Source organism: Branchiostoma lanceolatum, chromosome 6 (genome assembly GCF_035083965.1).
Source record: "Branchiostoma lanceolatum isolate klBraLanc5 chromosome 6, klBraLanc5.hap2, whole genome shotgun sequence".
Taxonomy (NCBI): Eukaryota; Metazoa; Chordata; class Leptocardii; order Amphioxiformes; family Branchiostomatidae; genus Branchiostoma; species Branchiostoma lanceolatum.
The window spans coordinates 13,135,727-13,150,665 of record NC_089727.1 but is presented as its reverse complement, the minus strand read 5'-3'; the positions used below and the strand labels follow the sequence as shown (position 1 = coordinate 13,150,665).

Genomic DNA, 14,939 nt, shown 5'->3' with positions numbered 1-14,939 from the left:
AAGGCAACATTTTCGGGAAAATGCAGGATATTCCCCTCCCGTTACCTACACCTCAAATATGACGCCCTTAGCATTTACTGTAGTGTAAGGGAATCCTGAAGTTTCTGCATAAATTATGCAAACAAGGTCTGTATTAGCATGGTCAGGTGTGTTCAGTTTTCCTTAAGGCACCTACATCTGAAATATATCATCAGTAGCTTTTAAAGTAAGGGTTATGCATATATTATGCAAAATCTCCTCATTAGCATATTTTATGGCCAGGTTTTCTGACCTTTCATAAAGGTACCTACATGTCAAATATGAAATCCGTAGCCTTTACAGTAAGGGAAATACAAGGTTATACCTAAATTATACAAATGAGGTCCGCATCAGCATATTTTATGGACAGGTGTATTCACCTTCCCTAAAAGTACCTACATCTAAAATATGACATCCGTAGCTTTAACGGTAAGGAAAATACACATTTATGAATAAATTATGCAAATGATATTCATTAGCATAATTTATGGCCATGTGTGTTCACCTTTCCTAAAATTACCTACATCTGAAATATGACATCCGTAGCCTTTACGGCAAGGGATATGCCTAAATTATGCAAATGATGCCCTCATTAGCATAATTTATGGCCAGGCTTTTTTACCTTTCCTTATGGTACCAACATCTCAAATATGACATCCATAGCCTTTACGGTAGGAGATATACACATTTACGCATAAAATATGCAAATGAGGTCCTCATTAGCATAATTCATGGACAAGTGTGTTAACCTTTCCTGAAGGAACCTACATCTCAAATATGATATCTGCAGCTATTATGGTAAGGGAAATACAAGTTTCTGCATACATTATGCAAATGAGGTCCTCATTAGCATAATTTATGTCCAGGTGTATTCACCTTTCCTTGTGGTACCTACATCTCACATATGACAGCCACAGCTTTTACGGTTAGGGAAATACACGATTATGCATAAATTATGCGAATTAGGTCCTCATTAGCATAAATTATTGTCAGGTGTATTGACCTGTTCTAAAGGTACCTACATTTTAAATATAACATCCGTACTATGAAACAAAAGGTACATATAACTTTCTGCAACACCATTAGTAGAGTTACCACCCTTACATCTACTTGGATTTGGGCAGCGGAACCACCAGCTGTTGGGAATTGGGGAATACTCGCCCTAGATAAGAGACCAATGGATTCAACAGGTGTGACCTCAAAGCCCATACCCACAATGGAGAAGTAGATATTCCTCATTACTTATGCAAATTCAGTCCAAATTTGCATAATTACCACTTCAGTTTGTACATCTCTGCCCAACCCACTTGCGTATCAAATAACATGAAAATCTGTCGCTCCTTTCTTCAGTTATTCTCCTTTGAAAATATTTACAAACACGCCATTGCAGTTCCAGTGACACATACCAGGGGCCCCAAAATCGACCTTGACCTTTCTCCTCCCAGCACCTACCCACATACCAAATATCATTTCAATCCATCCACACGTTCTTCAGTTATGCTGATTTTAAGCGTCCGGTGACACATACATACAAACACGGTGACACAAACATACACACACGCGCACACACACACAAACACAATAACTTCGCATGATTTGCACTTCAGTGTGTACATCTCCGTCCAACCTACCAGCGTACCAAATAACATGAAAATCTGTTGTTCCTCTCTTCAGTTAAACCCCTTTAGAACATTTTTACAAATAGGCCATTGCAGTTCCAGGGACACAAACCAGGGGGCCCAAAATCGACCTTGACCATTCTCCTCCCAGCGCATACCCACATACCAAATATCATTACAATCCATCTACACGTTCTACAGTTATGCTGACTTTAAGCATCCGACGACACACATGCAAACGATTTACCTCCTAACTTATGCAAATTCGGTCTCATTTGCATAGTTTGCACTTAAGTGTGTACAACTTGGTCTAACCTACCTGTGTACCAAAGAACATGACGATCTGTCCAACCACTCTTCAGTTCTTCTACATTTAAGATTTAACAAATACGCCATTGCAGTTCCAGTCACACATGCCAGGAAGCCCAAAATCGACCTTGACCTTCCTCCACCTGACACCCACCCACATACCAAAAATCATTTCAATCCATGTACAGGTTCTACAGTTATGGCGACTTTAAGCGTCCGGTGACACATACATACACACACACCAAACGCAAGCAAAACAGTATCTCATGAAAAAGCCTTTTTTCATGGAGATAATGATTGTTGAAAGTTGACCGCTAGGGAAGTAACTCATGTACACGCATCATCCTATGTGGTTATGAGCGAAAGAGTTCTCTCAAGTTTTCTTGCACAGTTGTGGGGCAGTAAAGTAGTAAGTATCAATATAGCATTGTGTGCGTCTGTCATATGTCAATCATCACCTAATTAATAGCCAACGTTAGAAACAACAGCAGTACAGTTACTTAATAGCCCTTGTGCTCCTCTGTCCATAAGCCATGGTATTAGCCACGAAAGACACCAGACACCAGCTCAGCCTTCTGTCGAAAAAGGTCCTTTCTTAATGGGAGTGTTTTTTCAGGCGTTAAGCACAGATGGATCCTTTTTTTTCAGACCAAAAATGAACCTGCCACAGACAAACCCAGTGTTGAGAGCTATGAATATCGCTAGGTGCATTCTCTTGTTATTTCAGCGATGGCAGAAAGTTGAACCCGCCCAACCGTATCGTACCTTGCAGTGCCACATTCTGGCGGTCTATTCAAAACGCGTCACGTGACCGCCACGGTGACAGGTCTGTTGTTTACCGTGAGGCGTGGCAGGTTAAACATTACCCTACCTTGGGTACAGGTAATGCCTGCGGGTACACACACACACACAGCGGGACACCGTCTCAGGAATATTTGTCTTCTGCTGTACCGATTTCCGTGGAGAAGTAGACACGCGGCAACCATGGACCACGGACACCATGACCATTCAATGGCCCACACTGCGGATGTCATACAAGGTAAACTATAGGGGCGTAGAACAGAAGAAGAAGGGGTGGGTGAATATAACGTTAACTGAAATCAGTTGTATTTCAATGGTGAGCTCATCACGTATCAAATTATCAGTTGTGCAGTTCTATCCGTTTCCTTGTACTGGTACATCATCCCAAATAGGCTATCTGTAACGATGTCGGATACTCGGTGGGGAGGGGATATTATGGTATCAATAAAGTTGTTTATGAGTGGTGGATTCAATACGCATATCTATATTCCACTACGTAGAAGGTTAGAGTTCCATGGTCCGTCTGAATCTCAGGCAGAACGATTCGTTGTGAAACGATTCGTTTTGACAACTTTGAATCCACTACAAAGGCCTCCGCGTGACCTCCTAGGCTGGTGCCTCGGGGTGTTATCATGTGAAGAATGCCGAGCTTCGTTTCAGAAACCCACACCTGTTTGTCTTGGCACCATATCCCAGTCACTCTACCCCTCAACAATTGCGTAACAGTAGTACTGTCGGTTCAACCCTCCACATAGACTTATCGGATACTGGTAACCCTTTAATAGACCCGGATAGTGGCAAGTTAACGAGTTTATTGACAGAAAACGACGAGTCTATGGTAACTAGGAACAAGCTAAGTCTATAGACAATGCTCGGCGACCCGTAAAACAATACCCAGAGTTAAACAAACACTGTGTCCGCCATGATGGTAGTGAATTCGTCCCGTGAGTTCATCCGTCTGAGTACTAAACAGTCGACTCTCACGCAAAACTGAGTCATCCAAGGTCATCTGAAAACAATGACGAAACGCACATGTAGATGTCGTAACTTTACGCCCATACATTTTTTAAATGTTATCTGATGGCATTGTAATGTATCAACATGTGTTGTTTTAGCCTAGTGATCAGTGCATAAACAGCTCGACTCACTCAGTTAATCCCCGTGTACTTATCAAAAATTGCAGCAATTTTAGACGTTGAACAACCACATTCCTGTCCCAAACGAGACCAACATTGGGGTAAATGCAGTACAAACATTTAAATGAAGTCTCCAATATAAAGGTGTTTGGAAAAGGTCGTGACCAATGCTGGTAGAACACATATGACCTTTGACATCTCGAAACGAGGTGCAAAGTTTCCTCCGAATCTACTAGCATGTCTAGATAATCTTCAAGCAGACGTAGGGAGGAGGGTGTTTTCGGACTACGCCGTTCTTCCGTTAGACGAAAGGGTAGCCTGTCAGAAACCATTAACAATTTACGCTCTTCCCTTCTTACATATGCTCGGGTTAAAATGTTACCGCCTGTGTACAGACATTTGTGCGGGGCTTGGCAACAGCACTGTGTTTTTGAAAGGTCAATTTCCCTGTAATTGCCTTCATTCAAACAAAACGCCTTAGGGAGTTGACAAAACGCACGCATATGGGAGACAGTTAACTCGGAGTATATGGTGAATAGTCTATGGGATGGGAGCCGGTTTAACAAATTCGTTTTTCCTGAGAGGTACTACAATTGCAGAATGGAACATGGTGTCATCAAACATGGTAGGATCATTTTTATTAGATAGCTTCAGATGACAGAGTTAGGTATAGATGGTTTAGGTGTGACAGATTGTTCGGTGAAGCTGGTGTGTTACGCTTGTTAGAGTGAAACCGGTTGACCAACTCATATTCAGATTTCAATTTTGTATATCAACGTATGCGTACATACTACTTCCCTTTGTCTGTAGACCACAGACAAGTGTCTACGCACTTGTGTAATACCGATAACATTATATATCCGTGACAAATGCTAACAAACGGTTGGACATTTCTTTCTAAACGTTGAAAAGACTGGTTTATATTGACTGTTTACATGATCCGTAGTAGTTGTAACACGATTCTATTTTCACACAGCCGACGTCAGAGGATGGTTTGACATTTTGCCTTTGCACTGCATCGGGGTCCGATCCGTGCGACCTTTAGACTAATCCTGGATTTGGACCAAGGATTATTTCTAGTTTGATCCCCCGAGAGATTACATCTGTAGCGGCTGGTATGGCTTATGTCCGGAATAAACGAGTGATTCAGAAAGGCTCACAGGTTACGAACAGGCGACATGGGTACTACCTTATCGCCATAAAGCAGACGCGAGCTACACCTGTCGTTTTTTTCTGAATGTCTGCTGTTTCCGTGGTCGCTACCGTGTTCTGATGGCTCTCGAGACCGCTTTTGTCGACAACCGGAGCCATTCGGATGCTGCACCAATCAGAAAACAGTAGATAATCAAGAAACACAATGTTCGACATCAAAGCGCCGTGCCGTAGGTAACGTTAGAGTCTTTGATAACATGGAGCTTAGGCATTGTCAGTTTACTGTGAGAAGGTTTTGTATTGATATTTGACATGATTTCAAGGAAACAGTAATACATGCTATAGTTTGGATATCTACATATGATATCACCGAGACATTGTATTGATATCTTCGTCTACAGCCCCTCCGGAGTCGGGGACGTTTGGAAGCCACGCCGTCCTGGGAGCGTTCTTCTTCGTGTTCGGGCTCTGGTACGCCGTAAAGAACTGCTTCTTCACGCTGGAAAGGCTCCATGCTCAGGGAAAACAGCCTGCCAGACACAAGACATGGAGGGATCACCAGGGATGTGCCAAGCGTACACTGGGCTTCCTCCTCTATTCCATGGACCCCATGTTCAAGATCATCGCTTGTACCATAGGTAAAGCCTTTCCGTTTGTCTGTCTGTCTGTCTGTTTGTTTGTTTGTTTTCTTGTTTTCTTGTTAGTTTGGTTGGTTGCTTGCTTACTTGCTTGCTTGCTTGCATGCTTGACTGGTTTATGTCGACTATCGCGACTGATCCTGACAAACAGACTATCTTTTGACTATTCTGACATGCTCCTTGCATCTCTGTATTTGGCAAATTCAATTGAAAAAAATCATTCATGTATACATAGATATGTATTTTTTTTCTCATGATGCAGGAATATTAAGTCAGATGTCACTTGGTGCCCACTGGAGGCTTCGCGACCCGGTCACAGGAGAGTTCGTGGAGCAATCCGACTGGCAGTTCGTCACCATGTACTCGTTCTTCTTCTTCTCGGGGTGAGTCGTAACTAAGATGCTACTGGTGTGGGAAGACGTCTTCTCAGTCAAGAAGCCCCATACATTAGACGCAGTGGTAGATCTGCAAACCTGCATGTGCACATTTCCAAAGTCAATGGGTTCGTCAACAAGATCATGCCTGCGATAGCTTGTACAGAAACAGAAGGGGGGGCTTTTAATCTGTTTAACAAATATATGATAATCCTCCAACGATTGTAAAAGCCAATTCTCATCCAATACTACACACTGTAGTAATGTACCAGAAGATGCCATGCTTTGTACCTTGAACAATTACATACGTATGCATACATGACATGGTCATACTCAGCGAGTTGAACCGTATACAAAGTACAATTAATATTGTTGTGCAATAAAGTTATCATTATCATTATGATACACGTATTTCAAAACGCTGTATCAAGTACCGCATAACATTCCGTTAGAGGGGACAACATCTACAAATGTGATGTGTTGTATGATGTGTTTGGATTATGATCAACCTTCCATTGCTTGAAGCTCGATCAGACGTTTGACAGTACTTGTACTATAATTCCTGTCTGTGCAGGCTTGTGGACATCTTGGTCAGAGTGAAGACACCGATCCCACCAAACAGTGACAAGTTTTTTATCAGTCTGGCATTGTTTATCGAGTCCTACTTGTTCTTCTACCATGAAGGTAAGATGTGCAAAGTTTTGATACCATTTTCCTTCTTCAGTGTTGCTTCCTTGTAGGGAGGTATCGTTTTTTGTCCGTCTGTTTGTGTTTTTGCAGTTATGTTTTGCATACTAGTCACTTAGAGTGTTAGGAAGTGATCAATGGTGACATATAATGATACTCACAACCTTATTTGCATCACTAATGAACTACAATCAGACAAGGCATACTAGAAACTTTCACGAAGGCCTGAGATCTTCGAACTCATTTTTGTGTGTGAGTGCTTGTCGATCTCTTCCTCACAAACTTTGCAGTGTCTCATCATAAAAAGATAAGCATGAAGAAGGTGTGGGTCAATGTATAAACATATACATGTAGTGTTGTTCAAACATATACCACGAATGGAGCATGTATTCTGCTCCCCGTGCAGGAGCGTCAGAGGCTGAAGATCGCCTCCACCAGCTCCTGTTTATCGCCATATTTGGAGCTGCGGTTGCCGCCATGTTGTGGGCGTGTCTACCGGAGAGTCAGCTGTTACCTCTGCTTCTCTCGGTACTGGTCATGCTGCAGGGGACCTGGTTCTGGCAGGTAAGGGAATAGCTAAGTAGGAAAGTTTTTTTGTGTTGTTTATAATAACATAATGGAAACATCACACACACACACAAACACACACACGCAGAGAGAGAGAGAGAGAGAGAGACGGAGAAAGAAACAGAGAGAGAGAGAGAGAGAGAGAGAGAGAGAGAGAGAGAGGGACTCTGAGAGAGATAGAAACAATGAGAAGGGGACTGAAAGAGAGAGAGGATGTAGAGAGGAACAAAAAAGCCAGAAGCGTCACCCCCTGCCTTGGGGTATATATAGTCATAAGGATTTTATATCCAAAGAGGACTATGTACAGAACCTAATCCCCCCCCCCCTTGTTTGCTCCCTAGGTGGCGGGTGTCCTGTACCCGCTGGACCCGGCCCGGAGATGGGAGCTGGACTCACACGGTACCCTCATGTTCCTGCCCCTGGCCTTCTGCTGGCATCTGTTAGGCAACATCGGGCTCCTCTTCGTCGTGTACACCATCGTCCATCAGTTCGTCAAGCGGGGCTACCGCTTCCCAAGGGGGCTATAACACCGAGCAGTCTTAGTCTCAAACTAGAGTTATCGATCCCAAATTTGCTTTTATTGGAACTATCAGAGAGTGGAGCTCGTTGCCACACACTTGATAGCTTTAAACAACGCTTTAATACAGCTAGATGTGCAAAGGTTAGGTGTGACAGATCCTTCAGCGTAACAAAGCGCTCGTGTGTTACGCCGAGGGCTGTTATACAAGCTACGCAATCGTAACATTTTATGGAATGGCCGAGCGCCAGAAAAAAAAGGCGGATTCACAGCCCAACGCCTGATTTCAGATGAGAAGGGTCTGTCTTCAGAAATTACTGCAGAACCCCTGCGTTAGATAGCTAGGGTGCCCCCCATTCACAACGAAACATTGTATCATACATTTTGATTCTACAAACTTTCTGATGTATGTAATGATGTGATATGTTTTGAAGCCAGATCTTGATACCACGGTGACAATCCTTTTGGTAGAACACCTTTTGAGTATACGTGATTGTTCTTCCTACACAAATAAAGCAATCTTATATGATCGAAATAATAGTATAAGTTCCGTTCGTTTAAGTGCCGCTCATTGGATAAAATGTGGAACTGTCATGTTATGTCCTGTTGAGTATTAGTTACTTTCGGAAAAAGAAAAACCGATAGTTAAAAGAATTTTTGTATGTGGATTAGAATTATGTTCGTTGAATATTGATGTGTATTTGTATAATCACACGTTGATTGTAACTGAGTGTTTGTAAGCAAGCTTTGTTATGAAATGTGATTTTAAGTATCCAGTGTGTAGAATCTACATTTTGTGTACTTGTTAGTAACAACTTTGACAACTTAATGATTTGTAAATACGTTACTTCCGAGTTGTTCCAGAATTAACCAAATACACAAAGCTGTATTGTTACGTGTTTACCTAAGTGTTGTCTACTTCGTCTCTATATGAAGTCGATTTTTTCCTAACTGATTTATATTCTTTTTTTTTCCTTTTCGGTACTAGAGCCAGTCTTATGTACATTAAAGTCAATCGTCCATACATAGAAATGAGCAGTGAAGAGCAGTGGCTTTAAGGTGCAGTTCGCATTCAATCTGCTAGACTCCGCTGTTATCCCCTTGTGTCTGTCATATGGCTACAGTTAAATCACAGTTGAAAAACTTAGCTTTGTTCAATATAATAACCTCTCGGGCCAGTATGACGTACTGTCAAGTTCCGCTTCCGTTCCGTTTTTGCATGAACTGAAAAGGGTTTCCGATGCCGTCGAATTGTAGACATCTAATCTATGAGCCAAATTTTGTAAAATATCGTACTACACAGTATGCTTTTTGCAAACACTTCAGCCAACTTTCAGCCTTTTCACTTTCATTGCACAAATAGTACATATGGCTTCCTTGGCGGAAAATGGTATTCCAAAACCAAAATAGACTACACGACAACTGATCCGATGTGCAAATTTGATCCGCATTCTTCCCATAGTTACCGCGGCTATTTCTGGTTGAGTCGGAGACTGCGCCCTTCTTTGGATCCATGGCTGCCCAACCGCCGGTTGACCTCTTTATCTGAACACAACCGGAACCCGTTTCGTGTGAAAACGATGAAAAAGCCAGTCTTGTGACTCAATACTGCACAGGTAGGGGGTGACTGTTTCTAAGTACTTTGATAATTTTCCTGTGGCAAATTACAGTATTGTATGGTCAATTCCCTAGTGCCGTATGTGACCTGGTCCCCACTTTGTAGACTCGACAACCATGTCACATGATGATGTGTATTGTATACATGTACGCTTTAAATGTCGATATTGTCGATGGTATTTCAATCAGCGTTTCAAAAATCTTTTTCAAATTTAGATTTTCCGATTGCAAGTTTGATATATGACTATGTGTTTCCATATCTTGGCCATACCGGCGAATGGTTTTAGTCACATGGTAATACCGTCAGCGAGGAAATTTTGCCCTGTGCAAAAATAGACTGGGTATTTGGCCCTTTGTTTTGTTTATAACTAAGCAAAAACAGTGCCCCTTTTGTGAACTTTCTGTCCATGGTAATTGTACCGTGCAGTTTGATATATAGCAGTAGTACTAAATTGTCAATCAATCATGTGGCGGAAAAGCCGGTTTTTCCGCGCACAGTACCATATATAGAGTAAGTACTATGCGATTTGGAAAGAGGACATAATAGTTTTAAGGTACTTCCATTGGCTTCCTCCGTGAGTCTGTGTTTATCTTATTGAAATGTATATGGTGATCGTAGTTGTGTTGTAATGTGACACCGTGCCATGGGTGGATCAGGCTTGTTTGTTTGCAGGTTGAAAAACCGGTAAATATTTACATGTGGGGACATTTGTTTGTCATGTGCAACCCCGTGGTACCAGCTCTGCAATGTGTTCAGGTCTATAGTTACAGTAGTAATGTATCGATGGTTGAAGGCCATTCATTAGAAAATCAACGAATGTGGGTAAGTAGGTCATTCATGTACAAAGGGAAGAGAAGTGATCTCATGGCGGTTATTTGGGGGACACCCGACGCCATTGCAACCAAAAACTAGGACAAAGACGGTACGGTTAGCTTTAAAGAATGATCTAACTGAACTGAATTCAATAGCAGTACCCATATTTCAATAGTTTTCCTATCTGCACATCAATTTGCAATAAAATATATCCCGGGCCGCGGGAAATAGATTACGTGTACGGATTTTCTACTGAACTCGGCAAACCATGTTCACAGCAACTCAAAGTTTCCTCATCGCGTTGTAAATATATTCCTACCGATGTGGCAAAATGGTTAGCAATGTTACAGATGCTACAGTCCTGATCCGTCGAGCCTAACCTATCAAATATATCTCTTATCATCATCGAAGTATTAAGTTGACCGTTTCACCTCGAGCATATGCCGAGGGAATGGCAATCTACAAGAAAACACAGTGAACACGCTCATCTTAATCACTACTAGTATGCTTCTATATAAGGAAATCCATGTCGTCATCTGGTCGTCCGCAAGTGAATGTTTTATGATATTTGTATAACACTGATCTTTAATCTCTACAGGTGGAGAGAAGAAGGATGGAAAAGGTCAACGAACGCAAGTTTTCCCTGGCGTCCCATGGGGCCTCGGTACTCTCCGGATTTAGGGAACTTTACCATACCGAGCTGCTGAGTGACGTATGTCTGGTGGCAGAAAACCGGGAGTTTAGATCACACAAGACACTTCTAGCCGCATGCTGCCCCTACTTCAGGTCAATGTTTTCGATAGACCTGAGAGAAAAAGAGGAGACGACGATTGAAATGCACGGCACGACCGCTAGAGGGCTCGCCGCCATATTGGATTTCCTGTACAGCGGAGATCTCACGTTGAACGACGAGAATAAAGAAGACGTGTTGTCGACTGCCTGTTATCTCCAGGTGGACGCGGTGATTGACATGTGCTGTTCTTATCTAAGAGAAAACATCCACATGAAAAACTGCATCGGGATTTGGAACTTGGCTTGCGCGCTGAACCTGCACGACTTGAAGGATTTCGCAGAGAACCACGTGACCAACAACCTGATCGAAGCGTCGCAATCAGACGACTTTTTGGAACTGTCCTGCGATCAACTTATTGTGTTACTCTCAAACGACTGGGTCAAAGCCACCGACCGAGAGCTCTGTGAAATGTCGGACAAATGGGTGGCAGGAGATCCGAAGAGGAGTGAGTACCTGGACGAAATTTCCAGCATCCTAAACATCGACAGTATCCCGGCAGAGGACAACTTTGGTATCCCGGCAACGAGACCACTGGGAGGCGAACTGGTTGCTAGGCGACACGACTCAGTGGAGACTATTAGAGACTCCACGATCTGCCGAGCGTCGAGAGAGGTGGTTCTGGCGGTGGGAGGCAGACTGATGTATAACGAGCGGCCCGCGGTCCAGAGGACATGCGTCAGCTTCTGTGACGTCAGGTCGCCTGACGGAGACCAGCCGTGGTACGAGATGACGCAGATCCCCATAAGGAGGAGGAACTACTGCGCAGCCGTGCTGGACGACGAGATTTACGTCGTCGGAGGGAGGGAGTGGGACAAGGAGGCGCGCGGCTACGACCGGTGGTCCGCCGCGGCCTTCTGTTACAACCTGCGGACTGCAAAATGGCGGGAAGTCTCGAGCTTGTCGACCAAAAGGAGCTGCTTCTCCATGGACGCAATCGAAGGTAACCTATTCGCCGTCGGAGGGGACGAAGATCACGAGGACACCAGCATTCTGTCGTCAGTCGAACGGTTTGATCCCATACAGAACCTGTGGTGGCCCTGCTCGGAGATTCCCGACGGTCGGCGATGTCAAGCCTCCTGCGTGTACAACGGCCGGCTGTACGTGTCGGGCGGGTGGATCAAACGCACGGAGGCGGCCTTCTCGCTGACCTTGAACGTGAACATGTCCTGTATCCCAACCATGTCGGCCACGGTCTACTGCTACGAACCTCTCACGGACATGTGGTTGGAGAGAAGCGCCATGCACGTGGCAAGGTTTTCCCATGCCATGGAGGTGAGTACCTGGTGTTATCTATTGGACAACACTTTCAGCACCAAGGTCAGGGTGGCGCTGCGCTAAAAAATATTACGGCTTTGTGTGAAATAACCGCCAAAATCCATATGAAATACACAATACCTGGTCCTTATAGTTGGGCAGCCATTTTAGCCAATTTCTAAAATCATTCTATAGAAAAAGAGTAAGCTCAGTCGTTTCCAATACTAGACTGTCAAGAGCGCAGGCTCGTCCGGACTCTTATTCAGGATGACTGGCCCGGATTGGTCGGTACAGGTCACGTGACCTTCACCAGAAGAAGGCAGGATTCGGATTTTGGGTTGAAGATTCGGTTGATCCACCCGCTAGCTCTCTTGGGTTGGAAATAAGATTTTATTTTCCATGACTTGCCGGAAAGAAAACGTAGTTAGCTAGCTGTTCGTGTTATTTCATTACATGTAGAATAGATTTTGGTATTCTAGAATTTTACATAGAAGAAGTTGCAATACGTTGTATCTTATACACTTGTGAAGCAATGCAATTCATTCATTCACATCTGTAGGTGTACAGTGGTAGGATCTTCGCCATAGGAGGATACACGTCCCTCTCGCGGACCCATAACGAGCCGTTAGACGTTGTGGAGTGTTACAGTCCCGAACAGGACCAGTGGAGCTTCATAGAGCCTCTCAGAGTACCGGCCGGCTTGTGCAGCGCCCTGGTCGTCGAAGGGAAAATGACAATTCTCGGGGGTGATCAGAGTACATGTAAGTATACTAATGCCATAAGGATTAGATTTAATGGTTCTCAAATTCAACTCTTATGATAATGCTCTACTGGACGATCAACATGAAATCAGAGTCTGGCGGGAAAGTCTGTTCCTTGCTGCACACAGTTTTTTAAATTATAATTTAGTTTACCTCTTACACCTCTGTTTTCATGTCGGCCTCTTGCTCCATTACTTTAACTATTATCTAAAATAAATGAGCTGTTTAAAGAGGTCACCAAATTCCATCCTAATTCATCCACGTTTGCATACAAAAAGATAACTATTCTCATCTTAATATCCCAAAACCCAGACATCTTCCACTGTCTGGAAATAAGAAGTCGAACCTAATAAGTTAGCATTTAGTGTCAGTATTTAGACTAGAATAGCCACATGCTATATTGTTATCCATTGTCTGTCCGTCATTTCATGTTACATGTACTTGGAACTCCCATACAAGCAAGAACTTGCAATACATTTTGATTTTAACGAAAAAGATACCATTCATTCATCTGCTCACTATCCCAATGTTTTCCAGTTTCCGGGGAGATGAGCTACGTCAGCAAAGTTCAGGTGTACGACGAAGCTGCCCGTGAGTGGACGGTCAGCAACACCCTGCGGTACCCCGGACCCGTGCCTGCGTACAAGATGATGGTCCCCGGGTCCTTCATAGAGCCGTTCAGGGTAGAGAAACATCTAGCCGACCAAGTGGGGCCCATAGGAGGGGCCAGTCGGACGTTTTGACGACACATTTCATTCATTGATACGCTACCCCTCGGATGGTTGCGTCTCAGAAAAACGGGTCGGCTTAAAGAATTAACGATTTGCTAGGAGATTTACCTTAAGTTTCTTCCGTACATTGCTATGCAACATGCCGCGTAAATGTGTTTCTTTCTTTCTTTCTTTCTTTTGAATAACCTGTAAACCGCCTTTAGTCACAACACAACAGTTTTGTACAGAAGATATAAACTGGTCTGTAAAGTTTGATCCACTCACACCAAGATGGACCCCTACTGTTGTCGTTAAGCATGGTGAGCTCTTGAACTCCCGGTGTGAGTGGATCAAATAAATACATCCGGATATAGGGCTTGTACTGTTCAGTATTTGTAAACCTGGTGCGGTACGCCTCGAGGTAGTTTACCGGGTAAACAATACCAACAAGCAAGCAAGCAATTAAGATTCTAACTCAACAACCTTAACCACAAGACCATCTTGCCATCTTTCAACTGTACTACTGTCTAAACGTATGGGCGAATTCATTCAATACAAAACTATGCAAGGCAATGTGTGCAATGTGTCAAATTATCAGTATTCCCTGTACCCTTGGCTCTAAGGAGAACAGGTATTAAATGCCATCATCATTAAATCATTTTTGATGAAGAACTGGACTGTGTGATGTGTTCTTCATTTTTTTTCTTAATTGATAGTACAGCTCTTCATAAGTACATATGTCACACAGACTGTCAGGTAATTGCTGAGCGTTATTCAACTTTTCAAAATTCCGACGCCATTGATTGTTTTGAATTTTGAAGCTGGGAATATTTGGGGTGGGGGGATGTGTGCCCTAACGTTTCATTGAATGAATGAATGAATGAAAGACCTTTATTATAAAATGACAAAACGGGACACTTTCATATACCTGATGTCATGTACGAATGGGCCATATAGTGGACAAAGTATGTACTTATGTTTCCAAGTGTTTCAAAAATAGAGAAGAAACAATTAGGTGATTAACATTAGATTAACTATAGTCCATAGCCTGGTTTGCCTTCTACTTTGTAATGTTAGAATATAGCATTTTAGTTTCTCATGTTTTACAATTTGTATCCGCTAGACCACGTGTGGTCATCTGTGCATTTAGCCAATATGCAAATAAAGACTAT

The 14,939-nt window shown here is 43.1% G+C and overlaps 2 protein-coding genes across 4 annotated transcripts; both read left to right on the top strand.

Annotated features, from left to right (window-relative positions):
* The first annotated feature begins 2,795 nt into the window (after positions 1-2,795).
* On the top strand, positions 2,796-8,726 carry LOC136436713 (transmembrane protein 45B-like). 3 transcript variants are annotated; one of them, XM_066430926.1, is made up of 6 exons: positions 2,796-2,985; positions 5,437-5,673; positions 5,936-6,056; positions 6,622-6,731; positions 7,141-7,298; positions 7,643-8,726. In XM_066430926.1, exons 1-6 carry the CDS (start codon positions 2,832-2,834, stop codon positions 7,826-7,828), a joined length of 966 nt encoding a protein of 321 aa, XP_066287023.1. In that variant the 5' UTR covers positions 2,796-2,831; the 3' UTR covers positions 7,829-8,726. The 3 variants fall into 3 exon arrangements, with proteins under 3 accessions (XP_066287023.1, XP_066287024.1, XP_066287025.1); XM_066430927.1 differs by lacking the exon at positions 2,796-2,985 and adding an exon at positions 4,111-4,508; XM_066430928.1 differs by lacking the exon at positions 2,796-2,985 and adding an exon at positions 4,618-4,765.
* A 102-nt stretch (positions 8,727-8,828) lies between these two features.
* On the top strand, positions 8,829-14,439 carry LOC136436712 (kelch-like protein 31). Its single transcript, XM_066430925.1, has 5 exons — positions 8,829-8,877; positions 9,281-9,434; positions 10,848-12,314; positions 12,856-13,057; positions 13,595-14,439. The coding sequence occupies exons 3-5, from the start codon at positions 10,863-10,865 to the stop codon at positions 13,798-13,800; spliced, it is 1,860 nt and encodes a 619-aa protein (XP_066287022.1). The 5' UTR covers positions 8,829-8,877; positions 9,281-9,434; positions 10,848-10,862; the 3' UTR covers positions 13,801-14,439.
* Positions 14,440-14,939: the final 500 nt, after the last annotated feature.

Coding starts and splice junctions, on each gene's coding strand:
- LOC136436713 (XM_066430926.1), top strand. CDS start 2,832: ATGCCTGCGGGTACACACACACACACAGCGGGACACCGTCTCAGGAAT. Junction 2,986..5,436: donor CACTGCGGATGTCATACAAG/GTAAACTATAGG, acceptor CTTCGTCTACAG/CCCCTCCGGAGTCGGGGACG. Junction 6,057..6,621: donor TCGTTCTTCTTCTTCTCGGG/GTGAGTCGTAAC, acceptor CTGTCTGTGCAG/GCTTGTGGACATCTTGGTCA.
- LOC136436712 (XM_066430925.1), top strand. CDS start 10,863: ATGGAAAAGGTCAACGAACGCAAGTTTTCCCTGGCGTCCCATGGGGCC. Junction 12,315..12,855: donor GGTTTTCCCATGCCATGGAG/GTGAGTACCTGG, acceptor TCACATCTGTAG/GTGTACAGTGGTAGGATCTT. Junction 13,058..13,594: donor CGGGGGTGATCAGAGTACAT/GTAAGTATACTA, acceptor AATGTTTTCCAG/TTTCCGGGGAGATGAGCTAC.